This window comes from Microcebus murinus, chromosome 1 (genome assembly GCF_040939455.1).
Source record: "Microcebus murinus isolate Inina chromosome 1, M.murinus_Inina_mat1.0, whole genome shotgun sequence".
NCBI lineage: Eukaryota > Metazoa > Chordata > Mammalia > Primates > Cheirogaleidae > Microcebus > Microcebus murinus.
In genome coordinates this window covers 30,361,477-30,386,154 of record NC_134104.1, presented here as the reverse complement: position 1 = coordinate 30,386,154, position 24,678 = coordinate 30,361,477, and the positions used below count along the sequence as shown (strand labels likewise).

The following is a 24,678-nucleotide window of genomic DNA, read 5'->3' as shown; positions in this document are numbered from 1 at the left end:
CACCGTTGTTTCTTAGAGCTGAATAGTACTCCATGGTATACATATACCATTAATTATCTTTAAATTTTGCATGCATGGCAAAATATGCAAGAGAACTTTTCTCTCTAATTTATAACTGCACCAGGAATAGTCTTTAGCATTTATTTAATCTATAGGAGTGGGTATCAAGTCTAATCAATTTTGACTTGCTGAAAGATATACAGGAGTTATTTGTTTGAGTAAAATGTGTTGTGGGTTTCTAGTATAATAGTAATTACATTTGCTTCTAAAATAAACAAAATAATTGTTTTCTAGTACTTTAAATGTATATCACTTAAGCTTTTTATATTAAAATAACCAATTTTTCAGCACTGAAAACAGGTACTATGATTATGACTTATAGATAGGGTTATAAAATTTTCTCTATTCTCATAATATATTCACACTTTTCTATGCGTCTTCTCAAATAAAATATGCAAAAATTTAAATGTGACACCTTTTAATAGCCTTACTACTTAACTTATGGTCATGAACCAGCAGCACCTGGGTGCATGTTAGAAATGTAAAATCTGAGGTCATACCTTTTACCTATAAAATCTGTGTTTTAACCAGATCTAGGGTGATTCATAAGCTTATCAATGTATGAGAAGCATGGGTCTAATAGAATATCATTGGTGGCAGAAACCTTTTAAAAGTTAAACTGATGATGGATTTATGAGATTTAACACTTTTTTATTGTGAATTAAGATGCTAATTTTGATTTCTATATGGTCATTGCAGTTAAGATTTATAATGTTTTTAACCCCATTACTTATGTAGTTATCTAACCTGTCATCTGGTATCAAAATGTAAAGTCATTGAAAAATGTTTTATAATTATATAGCTATCATCCATTGTAGTTCTCCCATTTAATCATAGTAGAGATTTTAAGATTCATTTTTATTTTTCTTAAATTATTCATGATTATACTTAAAATGCTAACAAATATTCATGCATGGGTAGTGTGAGCCATATATCCAAATATTAATGTGTTCTTCATGTTAAAAGAAAGATCATTGTTGAGTCAAATCTTATTACTTTTTCTGTTTCATTTTCTGTTTCCTTATTTTAATTTATTCCATGTTTTCTTTTTTGTTTTGTTTTAGTTGGGTCTGGTAAGTTGACATTTTATTGGCCATCTTCTAATCACCGTGTCACTGTGACTGGAACTTCTCTTCCCCTTTCCATCCATACCCTTCCATGTCCTTCAACCAATCAGCCTCCATGTTTTACTTGTCATTGGCCACAAAGACAGACTGCACAGAATAAAGTCTGCAGGAAGTATGGGTAACTGTGACAAAGAGTGAAGGTAATGGGGTTGCTAACTTTATGTCTTGTTAAATGATATATGATCTGCATCCTGTTCTTCTTTCCTGAAATAAATAATAACATAAGTTATAGTATCTTGGTTAAATACTATTTTAATTCACATGTCATAAGAGTAAATAAAAATATGTGCTGAGAGAATGATTTGGGGTTCTTCTGGTTCAAAATATGTTTATAAATTCATGTCTATCTGAGTTTTTATAACTATTTTTCAATAATAGTTTTTAAAAATTCTGTTGGTTGATAGCCTCATACTTAAGAATGTTTGCATTCATTTTCATTTCTATGTGTTAGATTCATTTCATTCTGTGTAAGAAATAACCACATGATATGTCCAAAGTGTATCAAAATTTGCTTTGAAAAACATTTGTTCCCATATAAATAATGAGCCATCAGGTTTCTAAGAATTTACCTTAGGGGAAGGTCCCGTCATTCTCTGCTAAAATCTAATTTGCATGGTAGACTTATGGATAGCTTTTCTTTTTTTTACTCTTTATCCAATTTTCCAAATTTTCAATACTGAATATGAATAATATCGGTAACATGGTTATATATTTTTGATAATATCAAGTTTAAATATGTAGCTTCAAAAAATTTCAATATTTCATTATAACCATAAAGTAGGTATATATGATTAATGGCCTTTTCAATCACAATAGATATGTAATGGTGATCAATTGATAGAAGCATATTTATTCCATTAAAATTCTTTTCTTTGAGATATATCTACATCTGATATTTAACATACATGTTCAAGGGGAATTTTTAAACTTATATTTCTAAGACATATCTTGTGGCTGATGTCACTGTTGATGTTGGCTTGAGAATATGCCTACAAAATACAGCAAATTCATTTCCAGGCAAATATCCTGTGTGGAAGGATTGCTTCAGGATAAATGTAGTTAGCATAAGGGTTTGTATTCCTTGTTCCCAATAAGTCTTTGAGGTTTAAGGAGAACTGGCACTTTATAAAAGAAACATAGATTCTGGCACGCATTCTTAGACATGCTTCTGAGATTTAGGAAAGAGACCACCCGAAGTTTTTACTTAACTAAGTTGTTTGAACATTTATATTTTCCTACTCAAATTCCCTGCATATTGGAAAGTCATATTCTCCCACTTATCTAATTAATCATTTGGATTTCTTTCATTGAAACAAACCAAACTCTAGTCTGGATTTAGTTTATCAAGTCAATCCTTTCAATTTCTTGGTCTGATTTCTACATCAAAATTATTCCAACCCTTAAAGAATAGAATGCTTCTGTATGCATTTGTACTGGAAGAAAATCCCCAAGCAATGATGGACATGACTATTATTATACCTGGGTAATGATAGTGTTTGCTAAATTCATGAGTAAGGCACTCAATTACAATCACAGTTTTTCTAAAAAAAATTATAACCTAGAACTCCAGCGTTACCAAATTAAACTTAAACTATATTTCCTAACTTCGTATTTTCTTCCCTATAAGTTAGAGCACATTTGAAAGCATTTGACCTGATTTTTCAGGTCTCCTATAATTTTGTAGTCAAATGGTATAATTTCTACTAAACCTCAATTTAAAAAAAAAAAGGGTATAGAAGAAAGAATACTAATCTGGAAGTTAGGAGATCTAATTACTTTCTTTGGTTTTGCCACCAAGCAATCATCCACAATTCATTTTATGTATACTTCTTAAGAGGTTTTATAGGTTTTATGTATGTGTGTGTGTGTGTGTGTGTGTGTGTGTAATAAGTTTATATATAGTTATATATATATATATATATATAACTAATGTACATATTAAAAAACCTTTAATGTTCCTTTATGACCTATATATTCAAGTACCTGGATTAAAGTACATTTCAGGTATTTTTATTAAAATTTATAAATTTCAAAAAATCTATACATTTATATATTATGTGATATATAATATACATATATATTTAATATGTTTGACCAGAAAAATCTTAACTAAGAGAAAAGTATCCTTTCAAATACTGACCTTCTATAACAAAGAAAATCCCATATTCTTGTGAGCAGAGTAGTGATATTTGTAGACATAATCTGAATATAATTTTTGATTCATATTCTCTTTAAGGAGTTACCCTGAGTGACTGATATAAATAACTGAAAATGCTTTGAAACAAAGGGTTAGAATTAATGGAAAAGTCTTAAAAATGGAGTAGAAGAATACTGTCCTTTATAAACTGTTAAAATGTCTGGCTTGAAACATTCTTTTACTTCAATTTGAACTGAGACAAGAGAAGAGAATAATTAGGTGTTTCAACAGCTGATAAGAAATGAATTTGTACCATGTAAACATTAGGTAAAAAGACTTAAGCTCAGTGTACATTTTTCCAAGCACACGTCGCAGCCCAAAAACAAGCATCTTTTTTTTCAGGGGTGACTCCATCAGCACACCTAATGTTTTCAGCTGCCATTGCACTCAATGTAACTGACACAATTTTCTGACACTCTATTTATTGCTGGGTGAAATGGCCATTTAAGTCTGTATAAATCAAACAGTTTGGACAAAGCTGGCAGTATTTATAATGTCAGGATGAGCAGATGTTTCAAATTTGCCCTCATTTCCATATATATTCTGTTTGATCATGCCCTTGCCTATGTAAATGAAGGAGGCATTTGACTCCACTATTGCTTTAAATTCATTTCTATTCAAGTAATTGGACTGAAGATATTAAATGATTATAATTTGCATGGTACCATTTCAGGAGCTTTTGAGTTAAAGTCATTTTGGGACCTGCTTACATCAGGAGGTCCTTGTGTGTATGATTAAAGTTCATTCACCTTTAAGCAGATCTAAATGAGAAAAAATAATTTATTCATACAAATTTCAGGTATACTTTGGACACAAAGGGTCAAATTGTAGCTCGAGAATTCTTTTTAATATGGAGGTTAATCTTAGAAGGTCAGAAAATAAAAAACTTCTTCATAAAACAACTCTATTTCATTCTATAAATATGTATTTAACAATTTAGTGTCAAATTAGGGATGGAATCGGTACATTGTTACTATTGTACATAATATGCATAAAATAAAGGCAGTACTTAGAATATCAGGAAATTGTCTCAAGTAAGACAATAACCACATGCTTTTGATTTAGAGTAATTTGTTTCATCTCCTTTAGAACCTCCACATTTTGTTGTGAAACCCCGTGACCAGGTTGTTGCTTTGGGACGAACTGTAACGTTTCAATGTGAAGCAACTGGAAACCCACAACCAGCTATTTTCTGGAGGAGAGAGGGGAGTCAGGTACAACCTTTTTCTAATATTTTAATCAGCAAAGGTGGGTGTGAGATATATGATAAGAAAAGTCAATGTATTACTTACTCATATAGCTGTCACATTAAGAAACCTTAGAAAACTCTGTGTGACCCAGAAAATTTGAGCAATGAGATAGAAGACAAAATTGTCTTCATTGTTTTATTTCTTAAAGTGAGATATAGAACAGTCTTTATTTTATCCCATAAATTTTACCTTTATTTCTAATTCAGCCACATTAAATAAAAACTACACCTTTTTTCTCAGCATAATTTAATTAATTATCATTTCTATTATTAAAGTATCTGGAATTACATATTAAAAGAGATTTACATACGTTTAAAACAGAGATGATAATTATACAGTATGATTTCTTTGAAAGCATCCAGAGAGTCTAAAGTATAAGATGAAGAGCCTTCTGAATCATTAAACTATATGAAATTGTCTTTTAACATAGATATCATGTTCAATATAGTTCAGTCTGTTCTAATTCTTTGAAAACTATCCTAGATGATCACCATTTGCTATCAAATCCTACTCTCTAAGCACTTTATAAACCAGAATTGTCTAAATACATTGAAATTAGAATATAAAGATTTATACTCTTTCAATCTCTAAGTTCACTATTGGACTTCCGTTTAATAAACAGGATATTTTTAAATAGTTTAAAATGTATTTTATCTCTTAATGACTTTCACTTTTTCGCGAAACATTTCACTTTACTTGTTTCTGATATTTGTAAAAGATGATTTTATTAATTTTTAACATAGTTATTTCTGACCTCTTTTACTTTTTTTAAATCAATTTTAGGTCTTTTGTTTCATGGTCTTGCTTTTAATGCGCTCTTATGAGTAACAAACAGGTAGTTAACTGACTGCACTCAATAATCTTTCTTAGGCAATGCCATCAAGGTCACGTTTTTAAAATTTCAAAGTATTAGTGGGGTACAAATGTGTTTTGTTACATGGATCACTTATAATGCTTGAATCATGGCTATAAGTATGATTTTGTTTGCACTTTGGTAGCCAAACAGTGCCTTGCTTATGGTAGATAGACCCTCATTTGTTTTAGTATCTTGGTGGGGTCTAACACGTTCCATTTGGCCTCAAAGAACTAAGTTTACTAAAAACAAGTTAAAGACAAGAAAAAACAAAATATTTAAATAGAGCAGGAATAATTGTCTGTACATTATGTCCGAAAATCTATGTAGCAATAAGAGTAAATCCACTGGATCATATTAATAGAGTAATATTTAGATGATTCATCAAAGTTATTTAAACAATTTTCAAGGAATTTTGGTTTAAATTAATAATTCAACTCATTTTTTTGTAAAATTTTGACATTGGGAATATATATATATACAACAGTAATTAAATCTTTACAAAATGGTATATGTTAAAAGGCACCAAAACTTTTTTTAAAAAGTAACTTTTTTGGTTATGAAAAAATAGTTGATATTCTTTATTTCATAAAATTCAATGACATGATGTATTATTTTGTGTGAAATATACACTTCCTCTAACAAGCACAGTCTTTTGATTAAATTCAATATATAAATTTTTAAAAAACCCTTAACAAATATTCTTACCATTTAAAAGGAGAAACAAGATATGGAAATGTTAAAAGTGTGGTATAGGTTAGTGAATATTTATAATATCTGGTTAACAGAGATGCTTGTTGTCATGCCAAAATGGTATCCTTGAATTTAATTTGTCAGAATTTGCTTAACTTTTAGTTTTTTTATATGTGAAAAGTTTTAATATTTATATCCTTAATAGTCATATATATGTAAAACAATGCTTTTATCTTTGTTTTGTTAAATATGCTTTTACTCTAATGGGACCTAATATCCTTATATATCTAGTATTGTTTGAAAACTGATGATTATAAAAATATATATCAATATTGAGAATTATTTAAATCTTAAATGACTCTATTTGATGTTATATTATTAAACTCTGTGTGTATATGTATATGTAGATATTTATGTGCATACATATCTATATTATGTGGGTATGTGATGAAAGAATATTTAACTTGTGTTCATATATATGTATATGTGTATACTTATATATAATATATATATTTTTAATGTATATTTGTATATGCCAAAATATTGAAACCTAGCAATTAACTTACTTTTGTTCTCCCCCCTTCTCCAAATTCTGGGTTCTAGAATCTGCTTTTCTCCTATCAGCCACCACAGTCATCCAGCCGATTTTCGGTCTCCCAGACTGGTGACCTCACTATCACTAATGTCCAGCGATCTGATGTTGGTTATTATATCTGCCAGACCTTAAATGTTGCTGGAAGTATCATCACAAAGGCATATTTGGAAGTCACAGATGGTAAAGTAAAGCATTTTATTTTAAAATGTACAAGTTTGGCTTAGGATCTAAAGAGAGTGCCAGTGGATATAATTATTTGCAACTTTCTTTATAACTTTTCTTACAGCTATTTTGGTATAAAACCAAAGGTGGGTACAATGAGTTCAAAGTTATTCTTATTTTAATTTAAATATACTGTAAATTTCTAGCATCAAATCAGATTCGTAAGAGTATAATAATTATCCAAAGAGAAGTTTATATTGAATAGCTAGATATACATAGGAATGTTTCCATGTTTCAGAAAACTAAAAGTTATTGTATAATCTTTTAGTGTAAATTATCTTCTCTTCTTTAGCCTCTAAATTAAGGAGATAAGATGAATTGGTTATAAATTGAAAAATCTAACAACTTATAACTTACGATAATGAATAAGTTTTTCTTAATGTGATTTTATTGTAACAATTCCCTTAAATATGATCAATTAATGCCAAACATACTGTAAAGTCACAGTGATAGAGAAAATCTCCAGATCATAAGATGAAGAGTAATGGTAATTTGAGAAGTTGACAAAGAAGAAAAATTTTTAAAAATGTAAATACATGAAATATATTTTATGTATTTTTCTTTATTTTTGCATGTGTATATATACATTATATATATATTAGTGTGTGTGCATATAATCAAAAAAGTTTTACAAGTAAAGAATTCTTCCAAATTAAAAATAAAACTAAAATCATTATAGTGGTAAGAGGCTTGTTGTTTCTAAAACTAAATTCACTGGAGCAATCAGAATTATTTTTTTACTTTCAATTACAAAAAGTAGGTGAAAGAGCCTATAAAGAAACATCCTCTCTCAATGAGAAAAATGGAACAGGAATAAAAGAAGAGAAACAGGAATAAAAGATGCATACTGTATGCATTCATCCTGCTTAATTTTTTTTAAACTTCAGATAATGACTTAAACATTCAATGTAATGGCAGTTTCTTCTTTAATTAGAAACTGTGGGCCGGGCGCAGTGGTTCACGTCTGTAATCCTAGCACTCTGGGAGGCCGAGGCAGGCGGATTGCTTGATGTCAGGAGTTCAAAACCACCCTGAGCAAGAGCAAGACCCTGTCTCTACTATAAATAGAAAGAAATTAATTGGCCAACTAATATATATAGAAAAAATTAGCTGGGCATGGTGGTGCATGCCCATAGTCCCAGCTACTCAGGAGGCTGAGGCAGCAGGATCGCTTGATCCCAGGAGTTTGAGGTTGCTGTGAGTTAGGCTGACACCATGGCACTCACTCTAGCCTGGGCAACAAAGCGAGTCTGTGTCTCAAAAATAAAATAAAATAAAATAAGACACTGTGAAGTCATCTTTGAGTCCTCATTTATTCTCATCTCTATATCCATTTAGTAATCTTTGAATCCATCAAGTTGTCTTTATCTCAGTTTTAACATCTAGTCTTAGTCAGTTGTAATCTGAAACTGGAACAGTCTGCTAACTTCATGCCTGTTTCTTGTCTTTCCCCCAAATTACATTTCCTTATTGTTGTGAATTTTTTCCCAAGACCCCTCTTTTCTTCCAGACTGTGTACATTGACATACTATAAAGTAAGTAGAGTAAACTAACACAGCTTGATAAATTTATTTATGAAATGACCACTCAAGTCAAGATGTGGAACATTGCCAGGACCACAGAAGGCTTCTATTGACTCCTTTCTAGTCGATAAGCCTTTCTCTCTCAGAGATCATCACTTTTCTGACTTTGATAACCATTGATTAGTTTTGTCTGTTCTTGAAACTTAGCTAAATGAACTCAGACAGGAGAAAATCTTTTATGTATGACAACTTTAGTTCAAAATAGTGTCAGTAAAATTCACTGTGTTTTTAACAGTAGTTAATTCTTTTTTATTTCTGTGTTGTATTCTATTGCATAAATAGAATGCAATTTATTTATCTAATCTCCTATTAATGGATTGTTTCCAGTTTAGGATTTTTTTAATAAAGCTAAATGTTTCTGTATATGTCTGTTGGTTGGCATGTGAAATCAAATTATCTTGATTTACCTTATGGTGTACATATATATGGTAGACTAATTTATCTTCTTTTCATTTCTCATATATTTGAGATACAAGTCTATGTATTGTAAATATTAATATTCCTTCCTGGTCATTCTCTTAGTGATGATTTTAAGGATTAAGTAATTAATTTTAATGAGGATCAATGTATTATTTTTGATTTTATGGTTACTTTTAGTCTTACCTCAAAGCCATGAAGATGTTCTTCTATGTCTTATTCTAGAAGCTTTATTATTTATACCTCTGATATTCACATTTTCAATCCACCTTGAATTAATTTGGGTGTATGGTGTGAGTTAGGGATCAAAATTATTTTTATTTCCCCTATATAGAAACTAATTGTTGTAGTATCATTTATTGAAAAGACTGTCCTTTCTCCTCTGAATCACAGTGGCATTTTATTACAATTCAAGTAAATATACATATGTGGGTCTATTTCTGGTCTTTCTAACCTGTTCCTGTTATCTCTTTATGGCGATATATATATATATACATATATATATATATATGTATATATATATATATATATAGTGTTCATTATTGTAGCTTTATAGTAAGCCTTAAAAACTGGTAGTGTAGGTCTCCAACTTTGTTTTTCTTGTTTTAGGTATGTTATTAAAGATCCTTTGCATTGTCTTATGAATTTTAAAATAAACTTGTCAAAATTTGATACACACAAAAACCAACCCCTTAAACAAAGAAAAATATCTGAGTTTTTAATTTTGATTTTATTTAAATTTTAGACTAATTTAGGACAATTAACATCTTAACAATCTGAGTCTTTTAATTCAGGAATATAGTATATACCCCACATATATCTCTTAAGTATTTTGGTCTTCTTTAAATTCTTTCAATAATATTTTCTTTTCAGGGTAGAGGTCTTGCATATATGTTGGTAGATATATATCTAATGTATTTTATAATTTTTTGTTTTGACTATATGTATACATTTTAAATTTCATTAGAATTGTAAAAGACAAGTGCCTACTTGTACAATTGACTTTTGTATATTAATCTTGTGTCTAGAAACTTTGCTAAATCCACTTATTATTTTCAATAGTTTGTAGATAGTTTGAAGTTTTTATGTACATAATATGTCAAATGCAAAAAAGGTGGTGTTGCTTCTTCTTCTCAATATTTGTACATTTTATTTCTTTAATTTGTTCTGCATTGTCTGTGACCTCTGATATAATGAGTGGAACTAGTGATAGTGGACATATTTTTTCTTAATCCTAACTTCAGGGAGAAAGCCTTTAATATTTCACTACCAAGTGTGATATTTGCCAGGATTTTTATAAATACTTTTGAATTTCAAGTAATTCTGGAAGAATTTTTTTAAAATATTGACTTCATTATTAGGTTTCCTAGTGTTCTCAGGATAAAGTTTGTATTTATTAATGTGCTTTACAGTTTATTATCTGACCCCCTACGAGCTCAGCTCTGAACACATTGTTGCTCACCTGCCCTCAATGTAATTAATGCTTGCCATGTTTTTCATTTGTCTTAAAACATCTGCACATATTGTTTCCATTAACTTGAAATTCCATTTCCTTTAAAAAGCATTCACTAATTCTTCAAATACAGGTTCTATACCCTCATCTCTGCCATATATTCATAGATTGCACCATATACATTTTTATCTTCTCTGTTCATTTTCCTATATTCTTCATTAGATATTAAGTTCCATGAGAGCAAGATGTTTGTCTGTCTAGTCAAATCAAATATATCCCCAGTATCTACCCAGGATCAGATATGTGCTACATGCTCAATAGTTATTTTTTGAATGAGAGGATGATACAAAGAAGGAAGGGAAGAGCATCTAGCTCCTACATGAACCTAGAGTATGCTGCTGCCAGTGACCTGGAGCTTCTTGTAGACAGGGCACCAGGCTCCCAGCCCCTTGGGGTGCCTCCTGTCTTCACAGACATGAACTAGGACAGTAGGCACCATATTGTTTCTCTTCCCACCATGTGCATTTGTCCTCTCCAAGGGGCTTCAACTCCTCAGGTTTTGTCTTACTCATTCCCACACAGACATTTCCCAACTCTGGCCCAGATGACAGGAGCCACAGGGGTTCAGTGGGTAGCTGAGTGATTTGTGTGACTCCAGTGCCTAGACATTCTGGGTGAGTGGCTTCCCAGAGAGAGGGACAGACATGACCAGAGTGCTAGCTTTCTTCCTTCCAGACTCATCTTGCCCCCCCCGAGCTGTGGATGCCAAGAGAGATAATTGATCTACAACACCAAGGCTTCCACAGAGAGTGGGGCTCAGACCTTACCTCTTGGAGCCCTGCAGTGAAGTGAGAAATGCTCAGACTGTGAGCTCCCTGACTGCTGGCCCACTCTGGTGCTGCTTGCTCTGTGACTTCATCAGAGTGGTACACTCCCCAAAGCAGAGGGACAACAAACCTGCTTAGGCACCCTGTGGGCAACTCAGTACCAGTGTGCTTCTCCATGGCATGGTCAGGGATTGATCCTGGGGGCCCAGGAACTAGCCCACAGGCCAGATTCTGTACTCCCAAGTCTTGATCATGTTGAATGCAGGCACAGAGGAAACATTTGTGAATTAGTCTTAGGAGGCAAGGGAGCCCACATAGGCAGATCAGGAGGGAGAGTACAATGTGGGTCCTAGCTGCAGTGTGCTCTTGGGGTGGGGGGCCTCCCGCAACAGGAGGGCTACTCTCTCAGCTCAGCTGGGAGCCTGGGCAGGGAACCTCCCAACCCATATCGTAGTCATGGGAGAGTTTGGCTGGCTTGAGCTTTTGCCAGCCAGCAAATTGCCAGGAGGAAAATGCAGATCACGGGTGGACAGAGAGGAGCAAGGCCCACTCCAGATTGCTAGAGTGTGAATCTCAGATGGCTCTTCCCCCACAAGCAGAATTTCTGGTCAGGTGGAACCAGTTCATCTCCTTCCTAGCAGCTTAGCTCAGAAAGTGGGAGCAGACCTTTGACCCCTGCTGAAACAGATACCTTGCCAGCTTTTGTGGAGCCCAAGGACAAGCTCACCCAACCTAGCTTCACCCAGCCATACTTCCCCACCCAGCTCTGCTGTGGTAAGGAATAAGAACTCACCTGAAGTTCCAGGGCCCCACCCACCACCTGGAGGATTTGAGTGCCTCTCCAGAGAGAATAGAGCCAGTCACAGGACCTAAAAATAATATCATAGCTTGTTCCTTCTGGCAAGCACCACCTACTGACAGGGAGGTACATTTGCATGCCCTTTATAGCATTTAATGAGTCAATTATACAGAGTGTGGTTGATTCTTACCCACAAGCACTATCTACTGTCTAAGAGATTACACTGGGCATGCCATTACAATTAATACTTTTAAGACTACCAGAGGGATGGGGAAAACAAAAGGATTTCAAAGACCTCCATCCTTCCTCACCAAAGGGAGATAGGAAACCTGCCCAATTACATAGCTCACCACTCCTACAACTAGCAACTGAGATAACTGCCACACCAAAGATATCTATAACCAAAGCATCCACCCAAAACCTAGATTTCCATCAAAGAACCCACAAGCAAAGCCAAAAGTTCTTACCCAATGTATGCTACAAACTTACATGTATGAGTGAGGGGAAGCAAAAAGGCCCTATCTAAACAAAAGAAAATCCAAAAATATGAAGCAATAGCTGCCCCAGATGAAAAGGAATCAGTGAAAGAACTCTGAAAGTATGAAGAATCACCATGAAAGACCACCTCGGAACACTAGCTCTCTATCAATAGATATCAACCAAAATCAGAATATTGAAATGACAGATCAAGAATTGCAAACATGGATTATAAGTAAGCTCAGTGAAATACAAGACAAAATGGAAAACCAATACAAAGAAACCACAAGAAAGAAAGAAAGAAAGAAAGAAAGAAAGAAAGAAAGAAAGAAAGAAAGAAAGAAAGAAAGAAAGAAAGAAAGAAAGAAAGAAAGACTTCAGGAAATGAGTGAAAAATTCACTAAGGAAATCGAATTATTTAAAGAAACAAGTAGAAATTCTGGACATGAAAAATTAATTCAAGGAAACACAAATCACAGTGGAAAGTCCTAAGAATAGAATAGGTCAGGCAGAAGAAAGACTGTCAGAGTTTGAAGACAATATTTTCAAATCAAACAAGTCAGTCAAAGATAAAGAACAGAGAATTAAAAGGAAGGAACAAAGCCTACAAGAAATATGGGATTATGTAAAGACGCCAAACAAATGAATTATAGGCATCCCTGAGGGTGAGGAAGAAAACACACAAGGGTTGTAAAACTGATTTGAAGGAATAATTGAGGAAAACTTCTTTGGTCTTACTAGAAATGTAGATATCAAGGTACAAGAAGCTCAATAAACATCTGGGAGATCAATGATCATCTCAGTAGATGCAAAAAGAGTATTCAACAAAATTTAGCATACTTTTATGATAAAAACTCTTAACAAAATAGGCATACATGGAACGTTCTCAAAATTATAAAAGCCATATAGAACATATCCGCAGCCAACATCATACTGAATGAAGAAAAGTTGAAAGCATTCCCACTCAGAATAGGAACAAGACAAGGATGCCCAGTGTCTCCACTTCTATTCAACATACTGCTGGAATTTCTACCCAGAGTAATCAGGCAAAAAAAGGAAATTGAGGGTATCCAAATGGGGAAAGAGGAGGTCAAACTATCACTCTTTGCTGATGAAATGATCTTATATCTAGAAAACACCAAAGATTCTGCCAAGAGACTTCTGAAATTAAGAAATAAATTCAGCAATGTCTCAGGTTACAAAATCAATGTACACAAATCAGTAGCATTCCTATGTACTAATAACAGTCAAGCTGAGAATCAAACCAAAGACTCAATACCTTTCAAAATAGCTACAAAGAAATACCTAGGAATATATTTAACCAAGGAGGTGAAAGGTCTCTACAAAGAGAACTAAGATTCGTTATGGAAGGAAATTGTAGATGATGTAAACAAATGGAAAAACATATCATGGTCATGGATCAGCAGAATCAACATTGTTAAAATATCCATACTACCCACAATTATTTATAGATTTAATGCAATCCCAATCAAAATACCAACATCATTTTTTGCATATCTAGAAAAAACAATTCTCTGTTTGGAACCAGAAAAGAGCTACATAGCCAAATCAATCTTAAGTAAAAGAAACAATTCTGGAGGCATCATTAGACTTTAAACTATACTATAAAGCTATATAGTAACCAAAACAGCATTAGACTGGCACAAAAATAGAGACCTAGACCAATGAATGAAACAAAAAGAAAACCAGATATGAAAGCATCCACATATTGCCATCTGATCTTCAACAACATAGACAGCAATATACACAGAGGAAAAGAATTCCCATTCAGTAAATGGTGCTGGGGAAATTGGATAGCCACATGTAGAAGATTGAAACAGGATCCATATCTCTCACCACTCACAAAAATTAATGCAAGATGGATAACAGTCTTAAATATAAGACATGAAACTATAAGAATTCTAAAAGAAAATGTTATAAAAATTCAAGATATTGGCCTAGGCAAAGAATTTATGAAGAAGGTCCCAAGGACAATCACAGCAACAACAAAAACAAATAAATGGGACTTCATTAAATTAAAAATCTTCTAAACATCCAAGGAAACAATCTACAGAGCAAATAGAAAACCTACAGAATGGGATAAAATATTTTCATGTCATAAATCTGATAAAGAGCGAATAACAAGGATCTGCAAAGAACTCAAGCAAATCGGCAAGAAAAAATCCAAAAAACCACTAAAAATGGGCAAAACGCATGAACAGAAGCTTTCCTAAATAAGACAGACTAATGGCCAAAAAACATATGAAAAAAATGTCCAACATCACTGATCAGATAAATGTAAATCAAAATCACAGTGCGATATCACGTGACCCCATTAAGAATGGCTTTTATCAAAAAGTCCCAAAACAGGCCGGGCGTGGTGGCTCACGCCTGTAATCCTAGCACTTTGGGAGGCCGAGGCGGGGGGATTGCTCAAGGTCAGGAGTTCGAAACCAGCCTGAGCGAGACCCTGTCTCTACCAAAAATAGAAATAAATTAATTGACCAACTAAAAATATATATACAAAAAAAAAATTAGCCGGGCATGGTGGTGCATGCCTGTAGTCCCAGCTACTCGGGAGGCTGAGGCAGTAGGATTGATGAGCCCCGGAGATTGAGGTTGCTGTGAGCCAGGCTGACGCCATGGCACTCACTCTAGCCTGGGCAACAAAGTGAGACTCTGTCTCAAAAAAAAAAAGTCCCAAAACAATAGATGCTGGCATAAATGTGGAAAGAAAGTAACACTTATACACTGTTGGTGGGACTGCAAACTAGTGCAACTTCTATGGAAAATAGTATGGAGATTCCTCAAAGAACTTAAGATGGACCTACCATTTGATACAGCAATCCCACTACTGGGTATTTACCCAAAAGAAAAAAGGTCATTTTATCATAAAGGTACCAGAATGTTTATTGGAGCCCAATTCACAATCACAAAGATATGGATTCAACCCAAGTAGCCATCAATTCATGAGTGGATTAATAAAATGTGGTATATGTATACCATGTAGTACTACTCAGCCATAAAAAAATGAATTAATACCTTTTGCAACAATGTGGATCGAATTGGAGACCATCCTCCTAAGTGTGGTATTGCAAGAATGGAAAAACAAACACCATATGTACTCACTATCAAATCAAAACTAACCACTCAACACTCATGTCCACAGTTAAAATAAAACTCAAAGGAAATCATGCAGGTGGAAGAGGAAGATGGTGAAATCATACCTAATGTGTACAGTGTACATTATCAGGGTCACACTTATAACTTGACTCAGGCAGTACAAAAGCAATTCAAGTAACCAAAACATTTGTACCCCCATAATATTCTGAAATAGAAAAAAAGCTCAAATTCTTGTTTCTGTCTGTGATTCATATACATGTACTGGTGCCAATAAATTTGAATGACTTACAGTGTTTCTACAGTGTCTTAAGTACAGTATAGCTATTAAATCATGATTGTGAACACCATGTAATGAGTTTGATTATGATTAGTATAACCAATATGTAGAAAAAGTAGAACATAGAAGTGCACATACATTTATGATTGTAACTTTGTAGGCAATTTGTATATAGTCATACGTGAAAAAGACCCCAAAAAACTACTCTAAAATATTCTGAAGTATCTCCTATTCATAGAATTAAAAGCACAGATTTCTGTGTGCCAGCTGACGTGACATCATGGATTGCTTAATCTGTAAGACTAGATCTTTCATGAAATTCTTACTAAACTTTTTAAAAAACCAAACAAATCCTAAATTTGTGAATTTGGAATTCCTTCCTAGTAGCCAATTCACTCCCAACACTAAATGTCCTGGTTCACTCTACCACTTTGGGGGAGAGACATTAAGGTAGTTTTGTGTTTGCTCTTTTGGTATTCTTTTTTTTAAGTTGTGTTTCTTTATTTTGGAGTTTATTGATATTATACAAACAACCTGAAACCATAGAATCATTCTTCATAGGTAAAACTACAATTATTGTGAGTGTTGGCAATATCAATATTTATACATTATTAAGTTAGGTCAAGACGATGGCTAGTAGTCAGAGTACTTTCTGGAGACTATGACTTTAGCTTCTTAATCTTTTTATTGTTTGCAAACTGAACAAAGGCAATAGCATAATAAAACATGAGGCATGGAAGTGTTGAATAGTAGCTGTCTTTGAAATGGTGCTTCTCTATAGCTGTGACATATCCCTAATCGCATTTGACTTAGGAAGATACAAATTCATGTCTCCTATTTAATTGAAAATTCTTCTCCTCTTTATTAAAATGTAAAAAGTACTTTAATGATTATTATATGCTATATAAAATTTTAAATCACTTATATTCATCTCATAAAAGGTATAGATGACATCTCAAAGTATGCTATCTTACATTTAGAAAAGGGAGAATTGCCAGTTACTCACTATTTGATTTGGACAAGTCACTTGCGCTTTCAGAGTTTCAGTTTCCTGTGATAATAATATTTCTCAGCCTAACTCATAGATTTCCAAGATATGATGTTTGAAAACACTTTGTAAATGGATGATAATTGTGATCTATAACTGTGATATTTGTTGGTATATGTGTAAATTTTTCATGCATGAACCAGCATGTCTATGTTATTTTGTGTTCTTTTTCACTTAAAAGTATTTCATTAATATATTTATACGTATTAACAGCCTTCATGATTATTATTTATGAGGAGCCAAAATATTACATTCTGATATATATCCTGATTTGAGGAGTCTTGAAATCTTTCATTGAATTTGAGGAAAAGACAGGCAAACTTTTATAAGCCTTACTGTGATACAGTAACACCACCTGTTACACCTGTCATACTATCACTACTAACACCAATATTACTATTAGACTAATACTTAATAATAAGCTACAGTTATTCAGTGCTTACTTAGTACTAGACATTATGTGCTAAGAACTTTTCACACATGAACAATTTCAAATCTAACTACACCTCATTTTACTGACAAAGAAACTGAGGCAGTGGATAGTGAAGAGCTATAGCCAAATCACACTGATAATAAGTACCACAACTGAGATTTATAACATAAGTCTTCACTGTCCAGTTTGATATCTACATACCACATATGACTATTTAAATTTGAATTTAAATTAATTAAAATTAAATAAAATTACACATCTACTTCCTCAATCACACTAGCCACCCTCAAGTGTTCAGTGGCCACTTGTAGGTATTGGCTAGTGTATTGCATAGAATAGATATGGAACATTTCTGCTTCATCTTTCTGACTTCATGGTCCATGTACTTACTCACATTGTTAAACATTTCTGTATCTTAAACTTTCTATTTTATTATTTGATAATTCATTCTAATAATTCCAATGTAAGATTCTAGACCTTAATTTGACGTTTGTTTCATAAATGTACTATATTCTTTGGTGTGTGTAAGTTTAAACATTCCATCAGTATTTTATTCTAATCTGTGACAACAGCAAAAGGTTTAATTTTTTTAACCTAAAAATATGGAATTGTGTTAATGAACTTTTAAATCTTTCATCTCTGATTTATATATTAGTTTTTTACCAAAAGAGATAAGTGGTAATATCACAGTACATATATGTATACACACACACACACACACACACACACACACACACGTCGAACCTTTTGCAATTATCAAAGCAATCTCATGTCTAGTATTCCATTTAAATCTTCATAGCAATCCCCTGAGCTGTTATTATCCTCATTTTACAGATAAAAACTGAGACTTAGAAACTTTAAGGAACTTACCCAAAGACATATGGCAAATGATGGACCTGATCCTTTTTCTGCTTTATTTTTGTTAATCTATAAATTGTATATTATGCAGAAATAAATGGCAGAAAAAAATATCAACTGGGTTGATATGGATTGGAGAGATGGAATGATGCTAAATGTGATGAAAATATCAAAGAACCATAAAGATATAGAAAATTGAATAAATCCACAGATACTATATTATTTGTGTCCATGCTTTTACTGGACTTAATGATAATCGGTTATAGAGAAACACTCTGTGACCAATTTATTTAATGTCTGGAAATACATATTCATTCATTCTTATAATCAAGGGAATACAGGTGGTCTTATAAAAACCCCAATGCAGTAAAATACTTTCATTCTTTTTTATCATACTTATCAGGAGGGACCTCTAATTTTATTTTAGCCAACCTCAATAGATTATGCACAAAAGACTTTTAAATTTTGAGCAAAGGCATCATTGGCCTAGATTTTTCAACCATGGAGTATCTAAAACACTCCTGCCAAGTTACAAACTCCAGCATTCTAATATACCCCCTGGTATTAGAAAATTTCACACTAGTAAGGCATAGAAGAGAATTGGAAGGGTAGAATGGAAAGGCACAGTTGCTGACTTCACTCCATTGCTTTCCTGTTTTTTTTTTTTTTTTAATGCACGAAACTAACAATTATTGCATGATAAATGAGGAACAAATTGAAGTGTGACTCTATCTTATGAAAATCTCTGGTGCATAAAACTTTGAACATGACACATCTATCTTTGAAAATTATTGCATCCAAAATTTAGTTACTCTGGCAACTAGTTCCTTTAATCAGGCAACTTCTTAGAATCTTCTCTATGTCCTTTTTTTAAAACTTTAATTAATATACAGAATTTTAAATCTTAATAATTAAATAAAAATTATGAAATTTTCTTTTTTCTTTTTATTATATTATTAATATTAAAATATATCTATAGAGTTTCACATAAATTGCCTAAGTCAGGGAATGGAATATCTCTCTGATGCAGGATTTATCCTACTTCCATGACAGATTTTTTTAGATTTTTCCGTTAAAAAATGAATTTATCCCAGTTTTTAGCTTTTAAATTTTTCACATAATAATAGGAATAATAAATTGTGTGTCATTGTCGCTGTCCATAGTATATTAAAACTATTATTTAAGGTAACAGAATTAATAGAAGTATTTTCCCATTCCTATTAATCTCAATAGGGAAGTATAGTATTATATTTGCCAAGTTTGGACATTATCTTGATTTGTCTTTTTGGATCAGCCTACCAACAATGTATTTGAGCAATTTTTCACTTTAATTGAATTCATTATTGTTGGGTAATTTTCACCCATGTGTATTTTAACAGAAAGAATTATAAGATTAAAAAACCACAGGGACCTCAATCATATTTATTTGTAAATTATGAAAATCTAAAGCACGTTTCTGATTCCAAAATTGTCAAACATGCTGGTATGGCACCATCATATTTTTTCTGTTAGATGCAAAATAGTTATGAAATGTCAAGTTGGCTTTGTTTAATTTATTAAAGTTTGTCTCATAGTTTCCTTAGTATAAGTGGGGTTTTTGTTGTGTTTTGTTTTTTTAATTTTTTAAACATTTTTTTATTTTTAATTATTATGGGTATGTAATTGTTGTATATCTTTATAGGGAACATATGATGTTATGATACAGGCATACAATGTGACTTAATCCAATCAGGGTAATTGGAGTATCCATCAGCTCAAGCATTTAACACTTCTTTGTGTTAGGAACATTCCAATTCCACTGTTTTAGTGGATGGATGGCTAGCTCCATTGGTTAGACCAAGGCATATTTTTTTAATTTTAAAGTTTAAAAACTACAGCATTCCGTTTTCACAACTATGCATCTACTTCACCATTCACAATCCTAATTTAGTTCCTGAGCTCTTAAATTAAACAGGAACAGTTTGTTGACAATGCAACAAACTCAGTCAGTGGGTTGGTCATTTGAAAGGAGTACATTGTATCTCATTTTTATATTCTGAATCAGTGCATCATATAAATGCATTCTGATTAATGCATGTCTCGTACTTTAATTACTTCTTTAATTATCTTTAGTTTGTTTCAAAGCCTAGAGCAACTGCTGTTGCTTGAATGATTAGAAAATTTCTTCCAGTTGTAGAAATCTATTTTCTGCTGTTTCTTCTGGCAGTGATTGCAGACCGGCCTCCCCCAGTTATTCGACAGGGTCCTGTGAATCAGACTGTAGCAGTAGATGGTACTTTAGTCCTCAGCTGTGTGGCCACAGGCAGTCCACTGCCCACAATTCTGTGGAGAAAGGATGGAGTCCTTGTTTCAACCCAGGATTCTCGAATCAAACAGCTGGAAAACGGAGTGCTGCAGATCAGATATGCTAAGGTAACTTGGAATGAGACCCTGTGCTTCCTGTTTTGTTCCGCTTTGTTTTTGCCTCCAATAATTTGTGTTGAAATTTCAAATTTTGGATGTGATAAAATGCTAAATTAAAAGTATTAATATATTTTAAATTTGATCCTTTATTTTTGCTGACATTTCATTGTGTATATTTGAGATTATTTGAATCATAATTTAGCCCACAACAAGTAATTTAAGATGATTTGGATGAGAAAAAAAAAAAGATTCCTGAGAACCAACTGAGGAAAGTAGATAGGGATTTGTGGGAGAATAAATACCTTCCAAGTAGTGGTATGGTGCAATCATTCCAGAAAGTATTTTTCAAGATATTTTCCAGTATCATTTTATGTGCAATGTACTTAAACAGTTCTGTTGTAAGCAATTGGATCAGCATTTTGCAAGTACAAATACTATACATGCAAACAAAAACTATAAAGCAATGTACACTCTGAGTGTACATTTCAAATCAGAATATTGCATGATGGAAAGCCTACAGGTTTGTGGGAACAATTTAGGGATTTGCCTTCCCCAGGACGTCACATCCCATGCCTATTATTTCAGGACTGTGTTGTTTTGTTTTGATTTTCCTTTTTCTTTTTAGGTCAAGATCAGACAAGTTCCCGAGGCATATGAAAGAATAATCTTGATAGCAATAAAAATAACTTTCAATTACTTTATTGCCTGTTGAAGGTGGCTCCTTTGGAGTCTTGGATCAGCATCCCAGTTCACTTTATGTGCCACAAATGTTAACATGTTGAACTTATTTGTGACAACCATTGTGACGTAGTTGTTGCAATTGCCAGAGCAAGATGACAGCATTCTTGCTTTATCAAATGTTACTTGAAGATAGAGTTATTAGCTTAAGCATAGGTATATGGGTTTATTATGCTGGTGCTGATTTTGAAATTAATCATGTGACCAGTGTTTGTTTTCTGTCATTCAGTCTTCAGAAGAAAGATAGAATGTTCATTCTAGCTAGAGTTTGGCTTTATACTCCTTAAACTGCCTTAAGTTAAAGGTTAAAAAAATTGGGGAGAAACAAAAGGACTTGAATACTTTAAGAGAAAATCCTTTTTTGCCTATCCTGCTTCTATAAATATCTGTTTGTCTCATATATCCATATAGGTATGTCTTCAATAAAATAAGAAAAAGCAAGAACAGTCACTGGCTAAACCTTATCAGACTTATTATGTGACTTATCAAAACATAAAAGACATTATTTTGCAATAAATATTAACCCTTTGAAATTATATACCTTAGTTATTACTTATTGTTTCTGACACTGATAATAAAAATATGTTAATGCAACTAAGAATTATGTGTTTATTATATAATTAGAATAATCACATAAGATCTCTTTTTTTCTGTCTTCATGCAATATTTTCCTTCACATTCCATAGAAATATATTCAATTAAGAGGAAGTTTCTGGTTAGCACATTTTAATGCAGTTATCCATATTCATGGACCATATACAAAACTGTAATTGCTTTTCCAGCCCAGTGAGCTCTTGATTGTTCCAAATATTTATTTTCTGTCTGCCTTCTCAGCTGGGCGACACTGGTCGGTACACCTGCATTGCATCAACCCCCAGTGGTGAAGCGACATGGAGCGCTTACATTGAAGTCCAAGGTAAATCAGATAGTATTTCTGCCTTAAAAGAAAGCTTAAAATACAATTGTTTACTTACTGGTAAACTGATGAATTAAATGTCCTGGTCCCGGAGTAGGTCTATGTATGGATATATCATCTACATTTATATGTTTATCTGTATTTGTGTAAACATCTTTCTTTTATCTTTCTCTCACTTGTTAGAATTTGGAGTTCCAGTCCAACCTCCAAGACCCACTGACCCAAATTTAATCCCTAGTGCCCCCTCAAAACCTGAAGTTACAGATGTCAGCAGAAATACGGTAACATTATCATGGCAACCAAATTTGAATTCGGGAGCAACTCCAACATCTTATATCATAGAAGCCTTCAGGTAGAGTGAAGAGAATGTCTCCTAGTTGTTTTTTTTTTTTTTTTTTAATTTATCATTAAATATGCATGTTCTAACTTGTGTGTCTATCCTTAGCCATGCTTCTGGTAGCAGCTGGCAGACCGTAGCGGAGAATGTGAAAACAGAAACATTTGCCATTAAAGGACTCAAACCTAATGCAATTTACCTCTTCCTTGTGAGGGCAGCTAATGCATATGGAATTAGTGATCCAAGCCAAATATCAGATCCAGTGAAAACACAAGGTAAATATTGATTTACTTAACCTTGTGACACATACTTATCCTTACATGTTATAATTGTACTGGCAAATCATTTATATTACATGCTAAGATTGTATATAATCTCTTGTCCCAGTTATTTAATATTTAATACACAAACACAGTATCTACAAACTTTATTATTTTCTGGACTAAGCATACCAAGATAAGATTGATGAGAACTGTTTCTCATAAAAATACAAATCCACTAATATAAAAATATTTGTGTATTCTATTTGATTTCTTGACATTTAAATATAGCTACATGTGGGTATAAACTTTTAATCATATTGTCATTGCATTGAAAATTGAATACATTTTATTTATGTTAAAATTCAGTACTCATAACCTTCTGGATGAATTTTTGGAATTGCAACCCTAATCAAATAAAAGCTCTCTTGAAATCACACAGATGTAACAGATATTTGGAAATTAGTTCTTAATCTCTAGGTCTAGTCAATCTCCTACCATGCATGGAAAACATACTTTAGGTCTTTATGTTATTTGGCTTTTATTCCATTGTCAATTACATGAGCCATGATATATGAAATTTTTAAATGGAAAACACCTATATTTTGGTCAAAGCTGAGTTAAAGAAACAGATTAAAAGACAGGCATTTTTAAAGCTGCTTTTAAAACATCTGAAACTAGAGATTTCGCTCATTCAGACCACATTTTAAATATACTGCTTTTTATCTTTTGTGAATACAAATTATTTTTAGCTTTCAATAGACAGATTATTTCCTCCTGTCTGCCCTCTTGCTCATCCTATTATTTCAATTCTCTAATAGGAGTAAAAGTGATACATTGGGGAAAAAAAGAGATGAATTTGAATCAACCTTTACCTTTTCTAAAAAAAAAAGTAACATAATTGCAATTAAAATGTACTTGTTTTTACGTAAGTAAAGGAAGATAATTTTAGAGGAGAGTGATTAGAAATACAAACTTCTTTTCTCAACATCCAGAGATATCATGTCTCTATCTTGAGGTATACATTTCCAAAGGAAAAATTGTAACTTTGTTTTAATAATAGAAACAAGTTATACATAAGATGAGTGAAAGACTTAAACAACTTTTTTCCTAGTTTGGAAGTGGGTCTGCCAGCCATGTTACATGTTTTATCTTTTCTGGTGTGTAGGTAAACAATCTTTTTGGAAGGAATTTTGTTTCAGAAATCACAGAGAAAGCAAACCAAGTTGTAGGACATGCCCATGTCTGTCTCTTGTTGTGTGAATTTAATGCACCCGAATGCCTATATTTGCTATTATGAGTCACCTCACCAAGAGCTTTATTCTACTTAGAGCCTGCCTGGAGGCAATTTGAGGTTTTCAGTATTAGATATGTATTTGAAAAGAATGCAGAAACTATGACAGCTGTAAAATGAATTTAAACTTTTGTCCCCAGTACAGTGGTCTCTATCTAATAGACTCTAACTGGAAGTTTTTGATTGACGTTTGCTTAATGCTATTCTGTCATATGCTCTTATGGATGATTTTTGTAATACATATGCTCATTTGTAAGTGAGGAGGTAGTTAGCATCTTACCTGAACATTATTTTGAGTCTTTTAAGAATTTTAAACAACTTGCCTTCATATATCCATAGCTCATGGAACAACCTAAGTGAAATGAATCTGTGTTAACTACAAGACTGGAAATATAGGGAAACAGGTGTATAATTTTGAAATCCAAAGAAATTATCATC

The 24,678-nt window shown here is 32.7% G+C and overlaps 1 protein-coding gene across 5 annotated transcripts in view; it reads left to right on the top strand.

The window, feature by feature from the left end:
* Positions 1–24,678, top strand: part of ROBO1 (roundabout guidance receptor 1) — a 1,079,496-nt gene that overhangs the window by 987,597 nt on the left and 67,221 nt on the right. For all 5 annotated transcript variants that reach the window (XM_020284809.2, XM_076000874.1, XM_012737156.3 and 2 more), the window contains 6 exons: positions 4,474–4,598; positions 6,784–6,955; positions 20,499–20,704; positions 22,268–22,349; positions 22,533–22,701; positions 22,795–22,961. In XM_020284809.2, the coding sequence (XP_020140398.2) occupies positions 4,474–4,598; positions 6,784–6,955; positions 20,499–20,704; positions 22,268–22,349; positions 22,533–22,701; positions 22,795–22,961 (921 nt within the window). The remainder of the gene's footprint in view (positions 1–4,473; positions 4,599–6,783; positions 6,956–20,498; positions 20,705–22,267; positions 22,350–22,532; positions 22,702–22,794; positions 22,962–24,678) is intronic.